The 16,086-nt window shown below is 39.0% G+C and overlaps 2 protein-coding genes across 8 annotated transcripts in view; one reads left to right on the top strand and one right to left on the bottom strand.

The window, feature by feature from the left end:
* Nucleotides 1–11,467, bottom strand: part of VPS50 (VPS50 subunit of EARP/GARPII complex) — a 100,461-nt gene extending 88,994 nt beyond the window's left edge. For all 6 annotated transcript variants that reach the window (XR_006414203.1, XR_006414204.1, XM_044424870.1 and 3 more), the window contains exons 1-2: nt 11,341–11,467; nt 8,907–8,975 (exon numbers count right to left, since the gene is read on the bottom strand). Coding sequence is in view for 4 of the 6 variants with exons in the window: in XM_044424870.1 (XP_044280805.1) it covers nt 8,907–8,975; nt 11,341–11,373 (102 nt within the window). In the remaining 2 variants the exon portion in view is untranslated. The remainder of the gene's footprint in view (nt 1–8,906; nt 8,976–11,340) is intronic.
* Nucleotides 11,468–11,558: 91 nt separating this feature from the next.
* HEPACAM2 (HEPACAM family member 2) overlaps nt 11,559–16,086 on the top strand; it is a 38,478-nt gene continuing 33,950 nt past the window's right edge. For both annotated transcript variants that reach the window (XM_044424874.1, XM_044424875.1), the window contains exons 1-2: nt 11,559–11,651; nt 13,430–13,572. In XM_044424874.1, the coding sequence (XP_044280809.1) occupies nt 13,494–13,572 (79 nt within the window). In that variant the 5' untranslated portion in view covers nt 11,559–11,651; nt 13,430–13,493. The remainder of the gene's footprint in view (nt 11,652–13,429; nt 13,573–16,086) is intronic.

Below are 16,086 nucleotides of genomic sequence, written 5' to 3'. Positions count from 1 at the left end.
AAGAGGCCTGGCATGTTACCTGAAAACAGGGATAACATCTCAGATTTAATTAACTGTACCCAAATATTAAATAGACTTTAAACTGCAATAAAAACAAGTTTATTCCCTGGTTTAATTATCACAGTACATTTGTTGAAAGCATTAATTTAATTACTCGAAAAGCAACTGGATTAATTTTTCAATTTGATTTCTAGTTGCATGCCTACTTTACAGATTAACAAAGTAGAATCCAATCAGTGATACTAAAAAAGAAAAAAAAACCAATCACATAATGGAACGTCAGCTCAGAAGAAAATCTGTGAATCGTTCCAGGACTATTCTAAATATTGTAAGAATTCAGGGTCACTTTACATTTTTTGCTCAGCGGGCACTGTCACAAAATGGCTGCCATTTGGGCGCTTGCCCATTCAAAAAAAAATCAGTTGCAACTGCTGTGGTTTTATTGTTTTATGATAATTTTTGTTGTTTGTGCGTTTTTAATTTGTTAACTGCCCAGAGAGCCTTAACTATTGTGCCGTATAAAAATGAAATAAATTAAAAATGACAATGTTGTGCAAGGGCAGTTACAACACACTTATTTCCCAATGAGGTTAAAAGGAAAGTAATTTGCCCAAAATCTCAAGTGGGAGCTCCAAAGCACACACCCACTCTTTTGAACCCAGTTTTCTGTTCTGATACTTCACAAAAAGCAAATTGTTGAAAACAGAGATGTGTGGCCTGGAGGCATTTTTGGAAATATATTGTTTGCTGGAGGATGCCACTTTACAATGGCAGCATGCCAATATTCTCACTATTTGTTTAAAATGCCTTAGAAATGAAATTAAAATCAGGAGAGGCAGAGCGCCTGGAGGGCACTGAAGAAATGTCCATGGATTCACTGGTGCTCATGGGTACCATGTTGGAGACTCAGATGAACACAAAGTCAAAACATAAAAGCTAATTATATGTTATGCTATTTCTATGCCACTCAATAACCAAAGCTGTCTGGGCAGCTTAATGAAAAGAGCAGATTCACTTCTCAAATGAGCAAAGTAAAGAAGCTGAACAATAAAAGGGGAGCAGAACAAGGCATCCCTCTCTGAAAATAAGAATGGCATGGAGGACAACTAAATGAACTCTATTCAAGTATTATTTTGCAAGGAACAGGGTTTTAATTTGACCATGTGGCAGAGATTTAAATGTGCTTTTGATTTAACCACAATCATTGGGATGAGGCAGAAAACAAGTTCATATTTCAAAGCAACATTTAACTTTCAGAATTGAACAAAGTACTCCTCCAAAATGTATTCTGAGTACATCATTGGTAGCCTCTTTATGTTTCATTCAACTGCCATCTTGTGGAGTATCCTTGTAACTACAGCCTCAAAAGGCAAAGCTTTTTGAACAGAAGGTTCAGATTCAAATCCACAGAGTAGAAACTCCTCTCTGTCAAAAATACATTTGGATAGACATTAAGGTAATAGAACAAAGTTCCATGAAGAATAGATCCTAGAAATGCACATAAATGTAACTAAATCTGGGAAAGAAACTGGAGGTAGAAACTGCAATCCTGAAAGCAATGATCCAATCATCCGAAAGTTCCTTGCCAAACAACAAAATCGTACCCGTTTTATTTAACCATGTTATTGTAAATCATAATTTTTCAAAATACAAATCTGATTTTTTAAAAAATGAACAAAACTTATGAGTTTCCTTTGAAAAAATAACCTGGTTTAAAAGGAAATCTGGATTCAATAAACACATTAAATGTAAACACGATAAACATAAACATTCAGTGTGAATCATGAACACACACATGAAAGCTGTGGTTATGCATTATAAATTAAGCAAGGCAGCCTATTAAACTTATTATTGTGAGTATCCCAGCAGATCCAGAGACTAGCAAATCATCAGGTTCAAAAATGCAGGAATATTTCCTACATCACACTGAAATCATCCAGTGAAGCCGCCTGCACTTCTACTATTCTATGCCCTGCAGTGGGTTCATGTCCCATATAATAAAGATTCATGACCTCCCCTGCCCCAGTACCAGCCCAAAGGCATAGCATTTCCTTCCAATCTCTTGGTATACAGTATTTTACCCAGCAACTACTAGCTATTGCTTCTAGAAAGTTGGATTCCAAGCGGGTTTACATGCAAATAGATCCCATGTCATTTAATGGGATTTTCATACCAAAACGTATTTTTTAAATTTGTTACCGTACTTTAAATCTTTGCATTGATTTGCTAGCTCTATTTAGGTTTTTATTTTTATGTCATATTGTCATTTTAAACCTTTAAAATTTTATATTGCAACTTATGTTGTTTGCTATGGTTCGGCTAACAGGAATTATAACGATTTAATAAATATGAAATTAAAGGCTTAGTCTTCAAGCAAGTGATCTCACATAGTATACTATGCTGTGAAAGTCGAGGAAAAATCTCTATCTTGTCCCTAAGCAAATATAATTTATCAGTACAAAAGGCATGTGCATTACATGAACAACTTTTTAATTGTGCTTTAGGTCAACCTTCCCCAACCTGAAGCCCTACAGATATTTTGAACTACAATCCTCATTATCTCTGACCAATAGTCATGCTGCCATGGGCTGATGGGAGCTATAGTCCAGAACACAAGGAGGCTGTTGGGGTGTGGAAGGCAGTTCTGCTAGGAAAATTTTTTTAAAAAACAAACAAACCACTTGTTACATCAACCATAGCAAGAACTCCTGTTGACACCTTCATCTCACTGTGGAATAGTGAGATCAGCAAGGCTACTGCTTCCATCACTCCAGCCCAGAAGGCTTCCTGATATTCCAAGGCACTCCAAGCAATGAAACAGGCTGGCCACTATAAAGGGAAGAGTGCATCATTATGCCCACCATATAGCAGCAGTGATGACAGAGAGATCATGCTTCACCCCCACCACCTTGCCAAATCTATCCACCAGGCTCTTTCAGAGAGATTTCCCTCTCCAGAGGGGCAGGGCAGGAAATCATGCTTTGGAGGTCATCTCTCTCTCCCCTTTCACTTCCTCTCTCTCTATGGTGATAATGATTTTTCACAATAACTTTTTAAATTTACTAAGTTTTATGGCATTTTGCTCATAAGTACAGGTTGTTCGTAACTTGGATGTTCACAACTTGGGAACTGCCTGTATTCTCTTTTCCATGGCTGAGCACATTTGCATCCAGCACAGGAAAGCAAGTGAACCAACAAACAAAAACACAATGCATAATGTTCTCTCTGAACTAGCAGAACTCTAAAAACGTTTAATTAATAGCCCTCTGGGATTTTCAGCAACCTAAATAATAATAATAATTATTATTATTATTATTATTAGAACATTTCTATGCCGCCCCTTGCCGAAGCCTCGGGGCGGCTTACAACACAATAAAATACAATACAATACAAAAATAACAATATAAAATTAAAATTAATATTATAAAATAAATAAGAAATATAAACGATATAAAGAAGTTATAAAAGAAAAGAAAGGAAAAGAAGTTCCCCATGGGTCTGTAGAAAAGGGCTGCTGATAAAGTAAACAATTCCCTTCTTTGGGTTTAGTTATTAATGACAAGCAAACAAAGACCTTGGAAGTTGCTAGTGGCTTGTGTTGACAATTTTCCATTCAAAAAGCCTCTCTCTGCAAATGCAGATGCGAAAAGTCAGTATTGTCCAGTCCATGGTGAACCATGGAAACCTGAATTTCAGGTATTGGCTCAGCCACAAACACACCACAGTTTTTAAATGTAAGAGGAATATGCTTAAACATTGCCTAAGGTAAGTATGTAGATTCCTTCCCAAAAACCTGCCAGCTAGACAGAAAACATTGTCAGGGCAAGAGATACTGCAAGAAAAAGAGCAGGTAAAAATGGATATTTTAGGGTGCAATCTGATGTATATATAGATGGAAAAAAGTCCTATAACTCCCAGCCAGTCATGGTGGGCAGGGAATGCTGGGGGTTATGGAACTTTTTCCTGTCTAAATACAGTATTATCATCTTGATGAATGAGTAATGTCTACATATTCTGTCCAGGAGGATAACACTACTAGGAAGGGCCTGTGCAGTTGCAATCTTCTAGATGAAAACACATATTTAACCTCCATAAAACAGTTACAGAAAAGAATGATTTGCCCAACAGACCCACACCTCTTAACAAGCCTTCCTAAAAGAGATTCAACAGATAGCCACATTAATACGTGAACCTAATTTTCTCCAGCCTGGTGCCCACCAGATCTTCTGGACTAAAGCTTCTATCAGCCCCATCCAGCATGGGCAATGCCCAGGGATTATGGAAGCTGTAGTCCAAAAAAAATATAAAGAGTATCAGCTTGAAGAATTCTGCTTTTGCCTGTCAATTTCAGACTAGTGGCATGTGTTTTCTTCCAAAGCAACTTCACTATTTCTTAGTTACAAGTATAAAGAAAAGCATTTCTGTCCCAACAGCAAATATGTAGGATAGGGAAATGTATCAGCCAATCATTATCAGCAGAATATTTTGCAATGAAAGTTATGAAATCCTGAGAGTAGTTTCCAAGAAAGATTAAGGAAACAATTTGCTTTAAATCTGAACAGCCACTGGGGGTGGTTTTCCAGTAAGTCTCATTCCCTTTAACAAGAATCCACAGATATGAATGACTAATGAAGACCAACTATCCAAACCACATTCCTAACTAGTATGAAGAACCAAAGAGGCAACTTCTGCTGGCTTGCTCGTGTGATTTCAGCCTGCTACCATACACACGTTACTGGAACTAATATGCAATAGAGCCAATGAAGCATTATTGCCCAGATGGATGAGAAAAGGCACTTTGCTTGCCAATTTGGCAGATTCAACATAAATCTCACAAATTCAGGGCTTCATGTACCAACATTCTAAACCTAAGAGGGAAAGCATATTCCCATGTATATAGAGATATTTCCCCAAAAAAGCTTTCCCCAGCCTTAAGTCCTCCAGATGTTTTGGCTTCAACTCCAGAATGCCCTAACCAGCATGGTCAGGGATTCTTTTAAAAAATTATGTTGCAGTACAAATACAAAACCAATTCTTATTTTTCCTCCTCCAATGGTGTGGTTTGGTCAGGGCTTATGAGAATCATACTTCAAAACATGTGAAGGGCACCAAGCTGGAGAAGGCTGAATTCTTAGGAAAAGGGTTTAACAATATACTTAAGTCACAGTCATTGTAACCTTCCATATGATTAGCAAGGCTGCATAAATATTTCAGATTCCTAGAAACAGCATCAAACATCTAAGTATTTGAGGCAACCAGGTACTGATGCTGTTGGATGAAGGCCAAGTGTAGCCATATAGGTTATAGTAGCAACATAACAAAACGTATTGTTAAAAATTAACAGGTTTATTTGAAGTCTGTAATAAATTAGTCTATGGCTTGCATGAACAGAAATAAAGCTGTGATCTCCAACATGGTTCCCATGGACACTTCTCTTGGCACCTATCCAGCTACATACTGCTCCTGATTTCTATTTTATCTTATTTATTAACACTTTTTCAATATTAAAATAGGGATGCTGCTATTCTGCTGAGTGAATTGCTGCCCTAGAGCACAATACTGTTTGAGCTCAAAAGAGTGGTTTTGTTTGCAGCTTGGATGCCCAGCTCTGCTTTGTACTTTGGTTGCTGGGTAACCTACTTTTCTTTCAGTCTTCCCAGAGCACCTTTTGGTAAATTATAATGCGTTGCAGCTGGCCATGCCAACCATGGTAGCCCTTTAATAAACAAGCAAGACTTCCATGAGAGCCATTTGGTGAGAACACCCACAACACTAAAATTTCTAGATGTGCCCAGCAACTCAAAAATGTTGAAGTCCCCTGAAATATAATGTCAAATAAGGCATCTGAGGGGATATCCAGCAACCAATTAATGTTGGTAGAGCTTCTATCATATCACCATTACATGCAAAACCACTGTGAGATAGTTTAAAAATGTAATATTAATTACTATTTATTTATATCCCAGCTTTTTTCCTTCAAGGAACTCAAGATAGCTTATATAACCCTCCTCTTCCTTTCCATCTTCACATCAACTCTGTGTAGTAAGTTAGGCTGAGGGTCAGTGACTGGTCAGTCACTCACTTAGCTTTGTGGCCAACAGCAGTTTAGAACCCAGATCACCTGGATCCAGTCAAACACTCTAACCACCACACTACAGTGTCTCTCTAAATGCAGCTCCTTTTAGAATGGTCAAGATATAGGTGACATTGTCAGATCAGGACACTGGAGAAGTTGTGTAGTTGTTTTTACCCAACTCTGGCTCACCAAAATGGGCAAATGATGGAAACATGCTAACCTCCAGATGTTACTGGAAAGTAACTCTCATCAACCATCACTGTTGGTTGTGCTGGTTATGGCTGATGGGATTTGGAGTCTAGCAACACCAACATTGTTCCCAGCACTGATTTAAAGAATGTCCCCTGCCCCATTAGGCCCAAAGTCTAAAATCACTGAAATGCACCACTGAGACACTATAGCAAGAACAGGCATATACACAGCTGGGTAACTCTGACACTTGAGGACATTATCAATGACTTGCTCACCTAACAATATATCAGAGCAGGAACCACTCCATGAGAAGTACTGTTAGCCACAAAACCAATACAATGAAATAAAACATTGCAAACTCTTGGGCACCCATTTTTAACACATGGTTTCTGCCAGGCCCAAAATAATATTTTCCTGCTGAAGTATTTGTTAGAATCATTGAATACGATCTGTCCTTGATATGATAATATATACTTTTCAAATGACTTAAATGTCTCACAGTCATCAAAGAATAACACTGGCTTATATGCGTCACTCTAGAAGGTAACACAATCCTTGTCTCTGCCTTTTTAACATATTTGCCTGTTTTTTGCTAAATGCTATCTATGTACATTTGCTGTTCATAAAGTACCCCAAAATAAACCAGTTTAAAGCAGATTAAATATCCAGTTGTGACATCATAATCCTTATGACATTGATACGTTATCACAGAAATGTATCTGTCATACCTATAGGCCAAAAAGTTTATGCAAAAAAAGAAGTCAGAAATCATGCATTTGTACACACTTTGCATAATCAAATAATTATGTTGAATTAAAACTGATTAGCAAAGACCAAGCTAGAAAGTTTCATCCAAATTCTGCATAATCTGCCAAATGCTTATTGATTTCAGGGAAAAGTACAATGGGTATTATGACTGTTTTAAATTATCAAGAGGACATTTACCCCTTGGGAATTATACCATCAGGCTATTTGTTTATCTAGCACAGTACAATAAGATTTGCAGCGGCACTCCAAGATTTCAGAGAAGCCATCTTCTGCAGCCCTATTCAATGCAAATTGAACTTGGGAGCCTAAATATGCATAGCATGTACTCTGTCACTGGGCTATGTCCTTCCTTGCGTCACTCAGGTATTCATGTCTGCATAGCCAAGCAGGGGGATTGTCTCACTCAGAAGCATAAAGCAAGTAAATCAAAGAATTTTCATATAATTCCTCCTAACAGAAAATTTTGCTGGTGAATGCCAACAGGAGACTAGGCAAAAGACAGAGCCACTGAGAAGCAAAGAAGTATCAACATCCTCAGAAGAACCTGTATGTAGTAATACAAAAACACTTCCAGTTTTATAAGGACCATATATGCTCAGAGCCCACAGAATGCTGAATGTCTCTTGGGAGTACAAGAAGGGGAAAAAAGGGAAGCAGAGGGAGAAATATCCTGGAAGAGGGCATAGCTAACTGGAACAACCACACAATACCATTTTATCCCATTGGTATGATCCCATTGGCATACTAATTCCCACACACATACACCCTCCAGTTCACATTGAAGCAGCAATGGAATAAAGCACAAAAGAAATTTCCATTCCTCTCACTTGAGGCAAGCAAAGGTTAAATCATGAATTTATATCTATTACACACACTTGTTTCTCAGTTAATAGTCCAAAGTCTTTCAAATCTCAGCAATTCACATAACATATTAGATTATTCAAACATTAAAATATCAAATGATCAGAACACTAATGCAGCCTCAGCAGAAAACAGAAGCAAAATATCAAGATCTAAAACGTCTGGGCAAATAAGGTAATTATTATCTGGTGCCTGACCAATCTACCTACTGGATCCCATATCCTTGGTTACTAACCACCTCAGCTCAAATTTAAGAAAAATAAAAAAAAGAACCTGAAATGAAAGGACTGAATCAGTGTTGCAGATTTGGGGGGGCAGGAATCAAGATGTCTACCTGTGAATAATATACAGTTCCTTTTAAGTGACTGGGGAAACATCCCATGTCTTAGATGCCTCACAGAGATAGGGCCAAATTAATAGGCAACAGATAATATGCAAGGGGACAGAAGAAGTCTACTTCAACTTGGCAACTGTACAAACATCTTTTAATATTTCCTGTGAAGCCAGTAGCACAAAGAGATTTTGCATGGTTGCCCAGGGGACAACATGTGCCATTTACATCCACCTTTTGGCAGCTCCTTCTCACTCTAGCTTAAGCATTGCTGAGCTAAGTTGTCATGAAACCATATAGGAAGGAGAGTTTTCTGAGCTGCCAGTACCAATGCCTTACTTCAGAATGGCTGAAGCCTTTACAGCAATACTGCCAGGATCCACAGAACACACTAAGGCCACTGGCTGTCCATCATAAACTGTAGCTGGCTTATATGGTTGTTATGTGCTGCCACACTGTCCCTGATTTATGAATGAAATTCCACAAAAATGTCCTATCCATAACAGCCGTGCTTAGCTCTTCTAAATTCAAGGCTGTGGCTTTCCTTATGAAATCAATCCATCTCATATTTAGCTTGCATTACATTTTAAATATGCAACAATCACAAGTTGAAAGCAGCATAAGATGACAGACTCCCTGCAAATGGATCACATCTAGTAAACTGTTTGTCAATCATACCTTGCTTGGTATTCTGAAGTTCTCAAGGGGGCTCAAATCATGAACATTTTCCTGAGGACTTTTGAGACCCTGGGGAGAAGAAAAAAAAGGTGACAGGTAATATATTATCTGCAGTGCACAGTCAAAATACTCCAACACTAAGCATGGGTGTTTTAACTAGCCTACATCAGGCTAATAATTTGAGAATCAAAACTAAAAATATTTTATTGTTTCCATGTGAGAGAACCTGAAATAGGTATTGTTTTAAATTGCAGTAAAAGGATGAATATTTTCTGCTACCTGATCCTATGTATGGTTCCAGCTCATGCCTCTATATTGCATTCATAAATTAAATGAAAACATAATGGGATGTGCAGTAATCTAATAATTAAGGGAGACATGAGCCTTACCAAGCATTCAAGAAAAGGGCTTAAAGTAACACATGAGAAAAGAGAGTGGTCTAATCCTACCCCTATCCTCCATCTGTACTCCTGGAAGATGACTGCCTCAAGAGGAAAACCTAGGGAGGCCCTCCACATGATGAAGAACTCTGGAAAATTTGCTGGTGGCATTTAGGCAGGGATTAGAACAGGCAGAGGCAATTTGTGGACTTCCACATGTTTTGGCCTACAATTCCCATCAGCCCCAGTAAGCATAACCAATGGTGAGGAATGACAGGAGTTGTAAGCCAAAGACATCTAGAGATCTACAACCCTAATTCTAGATTACACCAACAACAAAAGGAGCAAAATGAAAACTAATGGATCCATCTCAAGTTCCCAGGCCGATGATCCAGAAGGGAAAGGGAAATCCCTTCAGAAAATGCTATCCTTATGGATCAAGACAACAATTTTGTCTGACAGCACAACTGAGGGGCCCCACAGTAGTCTATGTCACACTTTGTAGATTGACTGGAGAAGCCCAGTCTACACGGACACTGAATTTGTGTGGAGAGTAGGAAAAAGAATCTCCTCTAATATTTACTGTGCAGTGATCTGAGATCTGCAACTTATTCTCTGTTGTCAGCCATATCACAGAGCATTCAAGCTTGAATGCATTCTTAGAACAAAGACAGTTTTCTCTGACTCGTTTTGCATGCTACTCCATAAAAGGAGTATCATTGTATGAGATTTATGCTTAACAGCATCAGGTTATAAGAGCATTTCATTCCAAATACTAATTCTCTCTTTAATGTACATAACATAGCATTTGTTATCAAGGTATTTGCAACATTTTGAGGGAAGTCAAATCAATTTTCTCTACTCCCATTAAATGCTACACTGCCAAACAAAACTGATTGCCCCGTTGTTTGGGACAATCAGCAACTCTACCAGCTTGTTGAGTCTTACAAGGCAGCATATGAACCTTTATGTCATAACAGGTTTGAATAATTTAAAGGCTGGGCAAATCTGCTCAGCCTCAGCAATCAGAATCTCAGAGAAATTCAAAGGTTTCTTGAAAAAAAAAAAAGCCTTACAGTTTCCTGCATACTCTGCCCACTAATGAAAGCTGGGAGTTGTGGGACTTTTTTCTGTCTATATATGCATACAGTTGTGCCCTAAATCCCTCTGTTTGGGGGCATTTATTGAAATAAGTTATGGACTGCCCAGGATGTGGTGGCCCTTCTTGCCTTCCTCCTAAAAAACTCCTTATTTCTTCTTTTCTTCTGCTCTCCCCATTTCTACTCCTCTTCCTTTATTCATTTTTGTCCTACAATCTTCCCTCTGTGATACATTGGACCTCAACAATGGCATATTTTAGACTTTTACTGATTTTTTTTAAACTTTGGCATTACTCCAGCAGTCAACCAAAATTCGCTAACATTGTATGATTACATGTGCACTAGCTTATTTTAGGGTGTCACTGAAAACCACTTTGGGATCTTTACAAATAAGAAGCAATCGAGAAGTATTACTAATGATAAGTAATGACAATGCAGGGATCCTCCTTTCCTACAAAGGAAGAGATTGTTCTGCCTGTTCCTATCTCTTTTCACATTTGCTAAGAGAGGAAAAAAGAGGGCTATAGCCCAAAGCACAAACGGAGGCCAAAGGATCCCCAGCTCTCTCAGGAACACTACAACGCAAAAACGTCTCTTTTTATGTCTTGGAATCCTTGCTTTTCTTTTTACCTCATTTTTAAACAAGCACGCCTTTGACTACCCCAATTCACTCCGAAAGCTAACATTCTAAACTCATATATATATATTGAGGGGGATGTTAAAAGATTTTCCGATTAAGGCTAACCCGTCCCTAGAAATCCCATCCTCATTCCAAACCCTTCAGGGTGGAGGGGATTTTGGCCTTGCTCTACAAACGCAAAACACGCCCCCCCCCCCGCCAATTTCCTCCCAACCTTCCCTCGGTTTGCTACTCCCGTGGCTACACTCATAGCTCCAAGCTACCTCTTTGCCCTCAGCGACCTAGCAAATTTGTGACTTTCCGCCCCACAGTACCTGTCGGGTCATCAGCGACTTGATCTTCTGCATGGCAGCGCAAAACCGAACGACCCGCCTCACACACTCCTACCATCCATCCGACAGGGCTCTCTCTGACACAGGGAAGCCATTTTGTACATCACGTGACAAGCGTTCCTTTCTGTCCCGTTTTTCATGGGACTTGTAGTTCAGAGTGAGCACTAGCCTCGCATGCTTTGGGCCGGAAATCTTGGCTTAAAGAACTACAAGTCCATAAGGCTTAGCAAAGGACGTAGGGTGTCTTCAGGAACATTGGAATTTGCAAGGGGGAAGAAGCCACTTAGAGGCAGGTAAAATTGGAGGGATAATCTACCACTGGGAGGCGAAACTTCCTGGTTTCTGCTTAGCGAGTTTTTCGTTTCTCCTCCCCAGCGGAGGATCTGAAAAATAATGGCACGATAGCAGTGAATGGGAAGCAGTTCGGGGAAGAAATGTAGTTATTTTTTAGTTTTTAAAAATTAAAAATTAACCTCTAAATGTCAATATAATTCAGTATCCCTTTCTTGGAGGTTGTAGCAGCTCTGCAGTATAGATACCATTTGGCAATTGTAAAAGAGGATCATTCCTTGTAGCTGCGAGACTGTATTGCGAGTCTCAAATTCTTAGTCAAATCCCTCTTTCTGCAGGGGCGGGGAGGACAGGCTTGCCAGCTGACTCGAAATACATGGCTTGCCTGGGTCTGTGATGGTGATGTTTTAAGGACAATTACTACCAAGTGCAAGACTGGGGATTTTCCCCGCTTTAATCAGACATTGGTTTAAATCAGACATACTAAATACTTCAGGTGAGCAACGGTTGTTTCACCAGGAGCAATGAATTCCCAACATACACTGTTTGTTTTGAAGCCACAATATATGTTTATTTTGCCTTTAGCTCATACCAGCTATACCCTGAAACTACAAAGCAATAATCTACCAAACATTTATAACTCTTAATGTTAGCAGCCCTAGCCCTACAAATCATCTGTTCAGGTAGGTAGAAAAAGAGAAATACTGGGGACAGGTAACTTTTCCAATTTCCCTAGGGAATTCATGAATTAGAAGAGAATGATTCTGTGTTTCAAATACTTAATAAAGTACACACACATTCTTGCAATCTTATCTTAGCAAATGGCTACAGAATTCTTTCTTTTTCCTTTATTTTTATTCAAGTGAACCAGTTCCCCATGTTAGAGACAATGAAGCTGGCATAGGAAATGGCGCCATGACCCACACATTGCGCAAGTTTATCAGAATATGAGAAGAAGCCACAAGCAAAAAGCTACACTGTACATGTAAATTTACACAACATCATTTCAGTTGCCTCTAAAATCTCTTGATAGCCGATCAAATTTAGGGCCTAATGTTCTCAAGATAACTTTCAATGTTGAACATGTTGTTTGAGTTTAAATTAAGGAACCCAGCTCCTGATTTGGAATTGGTCAAGAACCCAAAACAGTCTAAGGACCTCTTACCGTTTCTTTACAGCTGCCACTTTCATTTGGCACAGAAAGCCTCGCACACTTCCAGGTCAAGGGCAGATTGCCCAAGAACTTCAAAATCCAAGTGGCAGTGGCATTAAGTATAGAAACATGTTTTAATCAAGACATTGTTTTTACAGGGCTGTTTCATGCTCTCTCCCTTTTGGGTAAGAACCAATTTATTACATAGTTGTTTTTCCACCTTATGGGGGGATAGCACTATCCAATCCCTTTATCTAAAAGGGACAAGCAAACCAAGAGGAAAGTTTGATTTCTAGCTCTTACACTCATGTCCAGGTCAATGTTGCCTCTCCATGTAGCTGTTTAATTGCCTGCTGTGTTAAGGTGAATGCAACCTGCATATGCTCTCTAGGCTCATTTATTTTTTATCAGTGTTGAGTGATTCATACTGTGTATGCTCCATTTATCATGCTCTGTATTTGCTGTGAACATACCAGAGCGGGGAATTATGATAGGATCATAAGCAATGAAGATGTCGAACACTAATCCAACAGGTGTTCCCACTCCCTCTGTCTTTTGTATACACATATTCAAATCATCTAAAGCAAGGCAGGGTAGGAACTGATACCTCAGTCCTTATTTCCCTAGCAAATAACCCTCACAGCTGCTGTACCAGGTTTCTGACTGAACACCAAAAAGAGGAGGAATTTGCATGAGACAGGATGCTTTCATGGAGCCCTTTAGCACCAGATATTATGACTTGCAATGGAAGATCTATGTCCTGCTTTTAGGTAAGATCCTGAGTGCCTTATTGTACTTTTCTGATATTTCAGCCAGGTTTCAGGCTTTATTTCATACTTGTGAATTTTTCTGTTTACAGATATTAAAACTGTCAAGAACAGTCAGTTTCAACTTGTATGAAAAAATGTGTTCCAAATCATAGCTGATCACTCTCTCTCTTCTTTCACTCTCTCCCTACTACACACTTATTCATGGATAACTGCAGTTCATTGTGTTCATGTTATGTTCAACATTGAATATGAGATAGGTGAATTGCAGTGCCGGGTTATGGCAGGATGGAATCCTGAAGGAAATTCTGGGGTGTTTGATGAAAAGAGCTTGAGAGCTCAGTTTGTGACTGAGGAGGGTGAACAGAAAATGAGGATTCACAAGGTTCTCAAAGGAGTAAAAGGATGACTTGGAAAATCTGGAGGGGTGTCCTGAGAGGAGTAAAGTGGGGAAATGGGGGTGGGGGGAGCTAGACCTGAAAGGATCCAAAGGTGGGGGTTCCTGAGAGAGGAATATTCCAAAGAACCAGCTTGAATGTCATAATTAGAGAAAGGTCAAATCAAAAAATATATATAAATCAAGTAAATAAATCTCTACCTGCCCATTTACTTGGGTTTACTTCCAAGTAGACATTCATGGAATTGTGCTATAATTCACATATATATGTAATGTACATTATATCCAGTGGGTTAGAAAAGCAGTGTGAAATTACACTGAATAACAGGTATTCTCTCTCCTATATTGATAATACATTGTGCAAATGATTTTATTTGTCTTCATAGTCCCATATGTAGTAATAGAATAACTATAATTACCATAACTATGTTCTTCTTAAAGTCATTATGACTGTTTATAGAATGAAAAGTATACTTAAGAAAAGTATATTTTGAGTACTTGTTCCAAGCTGCATACAATTTTCCAGGAGTTATATTTAAGTTTAACACTTACAATCCTTCTAACTGAGATACATTTGATTTCCCATATGTTTTCATACATTGTCATTTTATTTTCCAGTAAGGTGAAATTTGATTACATTAAAATCTGTATGTGTGCTTCTGTTGCTTTTGATGTTTTGGCACTGGGTACAAAGATGGCACATCTAGTACATAGTATCTTCCTATGTTATAAATTAATTTACTTGTTTTCATATCCAGTGTTCACTGCACTAGAAGTGGAACTATGAGTGAGGCAAGGGGAAGGCTGGAAGCTTACTTGCTATCATACCACAGGAAATGTTGCCACTAGAATTCTGATTATTAATAACAATTTCTATATTGCCAAATAGCCAAAATTCTCTGTGTTTCACAGCAATTTATCAAAGTCCAACAATAAAAATGAACAAAATAAAATATAGATATCATAAAACAGTGTCATAAAATAAAATAAACATTAAAACAGCTGACATATTTCATCACATGCCATTAAATGCCTAGAAATAGAGAGCAATTTAACCTGATGCTAAACAGATGACAACGTTGATGCCAGGTCAGCCTCAGAGGGGAGATAATTCCAGAATGCGGCGGGGGGGGAGTACCCCTGAGAAGGCTGTCTGTTTGGAAATGTATTCTATTAGGTATTGTTGTCCCAAGCTATGTAGAAAAGAGCCCCTTGAATTAGACAGCCAATGCAAGCATACCAGAAGTGGTCTTATATGTTCAGACCTTCTGTTCCCTGTTATTAATTAGGCCGTTGCATTTTGTACAAGCTGCAGCTTCTGACAAGTCTTCAAGAGCAGCACCATACACAGTGTATTGTAGTAATCTAATTTAGGGATTACCCTACCCTATTAATGAAAACAGACTATCCCTGTCCAAACGGGTGTAGCTGGGCCACCAGCCAAAGAGGGAAGAACGTACTCCATGCCACTGAGGCCAGATGAGCCACAGGTGACAAAGATGGCTCAAGCGGAATCCCATGCTATAAACTTACTCCTTTACGAGGAATACAGCCCCATCCAAAGCAGTTGAACTATCTCCAGCCAATCAGAAGAACCACTCACTAAGAGCATTGCAGTCTTGTCTGGACTGAGCTTCAGTTTGTTAGCTCTCATCCAGTGCATTGTTGTGGTCAGGCACATCCATGGTCTCTTCTGTTGAAAAGAAAGCGAGTTGTACATTATCAGTATACTGGTGACAATGCACTTCAAAACTCTGGACAGCCTTGCTCAGCAGTTCCACGTAGATATTAAATAGCATGGGGATAAGCCTGACCCCTGAGGGATAAAATACTAGAGAGTTCAAGAGGCTAAACAATATCCCTCAAGCACCACCTTCTGCAGTCAGTTATCCCAATAGGAGTGGATCCACTGCCATGAGGTATCCTCCAGTCCATACTCAGCCCAGAAGTGGTCAATTTTATCAAAAACCACTAAGAGGTACAGGAGAATCAACATCTCTCTCCTGTCACAGGTCATTATAAAGGGCAACCAAAGCTGTTTCTGTGACAAAACCTGGATTGAACCTCAATTGAAATGAATCTAGCTAAACAGTCTCATCCAAGTGTGCCTGAAGCTGGTT

Source organism: Varanus komodoensis, unplaced genomic scaffold (assembly GCF_004798865.1).
Source record: "Varanus komodoensis strain SLA01 unplaced genomic scaffold, ASM479886v1 scaffold15, whole genome shotgun sequence".
In the NCBI taxonomy this organism is placed as follows: Eukaryota; Metazoa; Chordata; class Lepidosauria; order Squamata; family Varanidae; genus Varanus; species Varanus komodoensis.
This window is presented reverse-complemented; position numbering and strand designations above follow the sequence as displayed.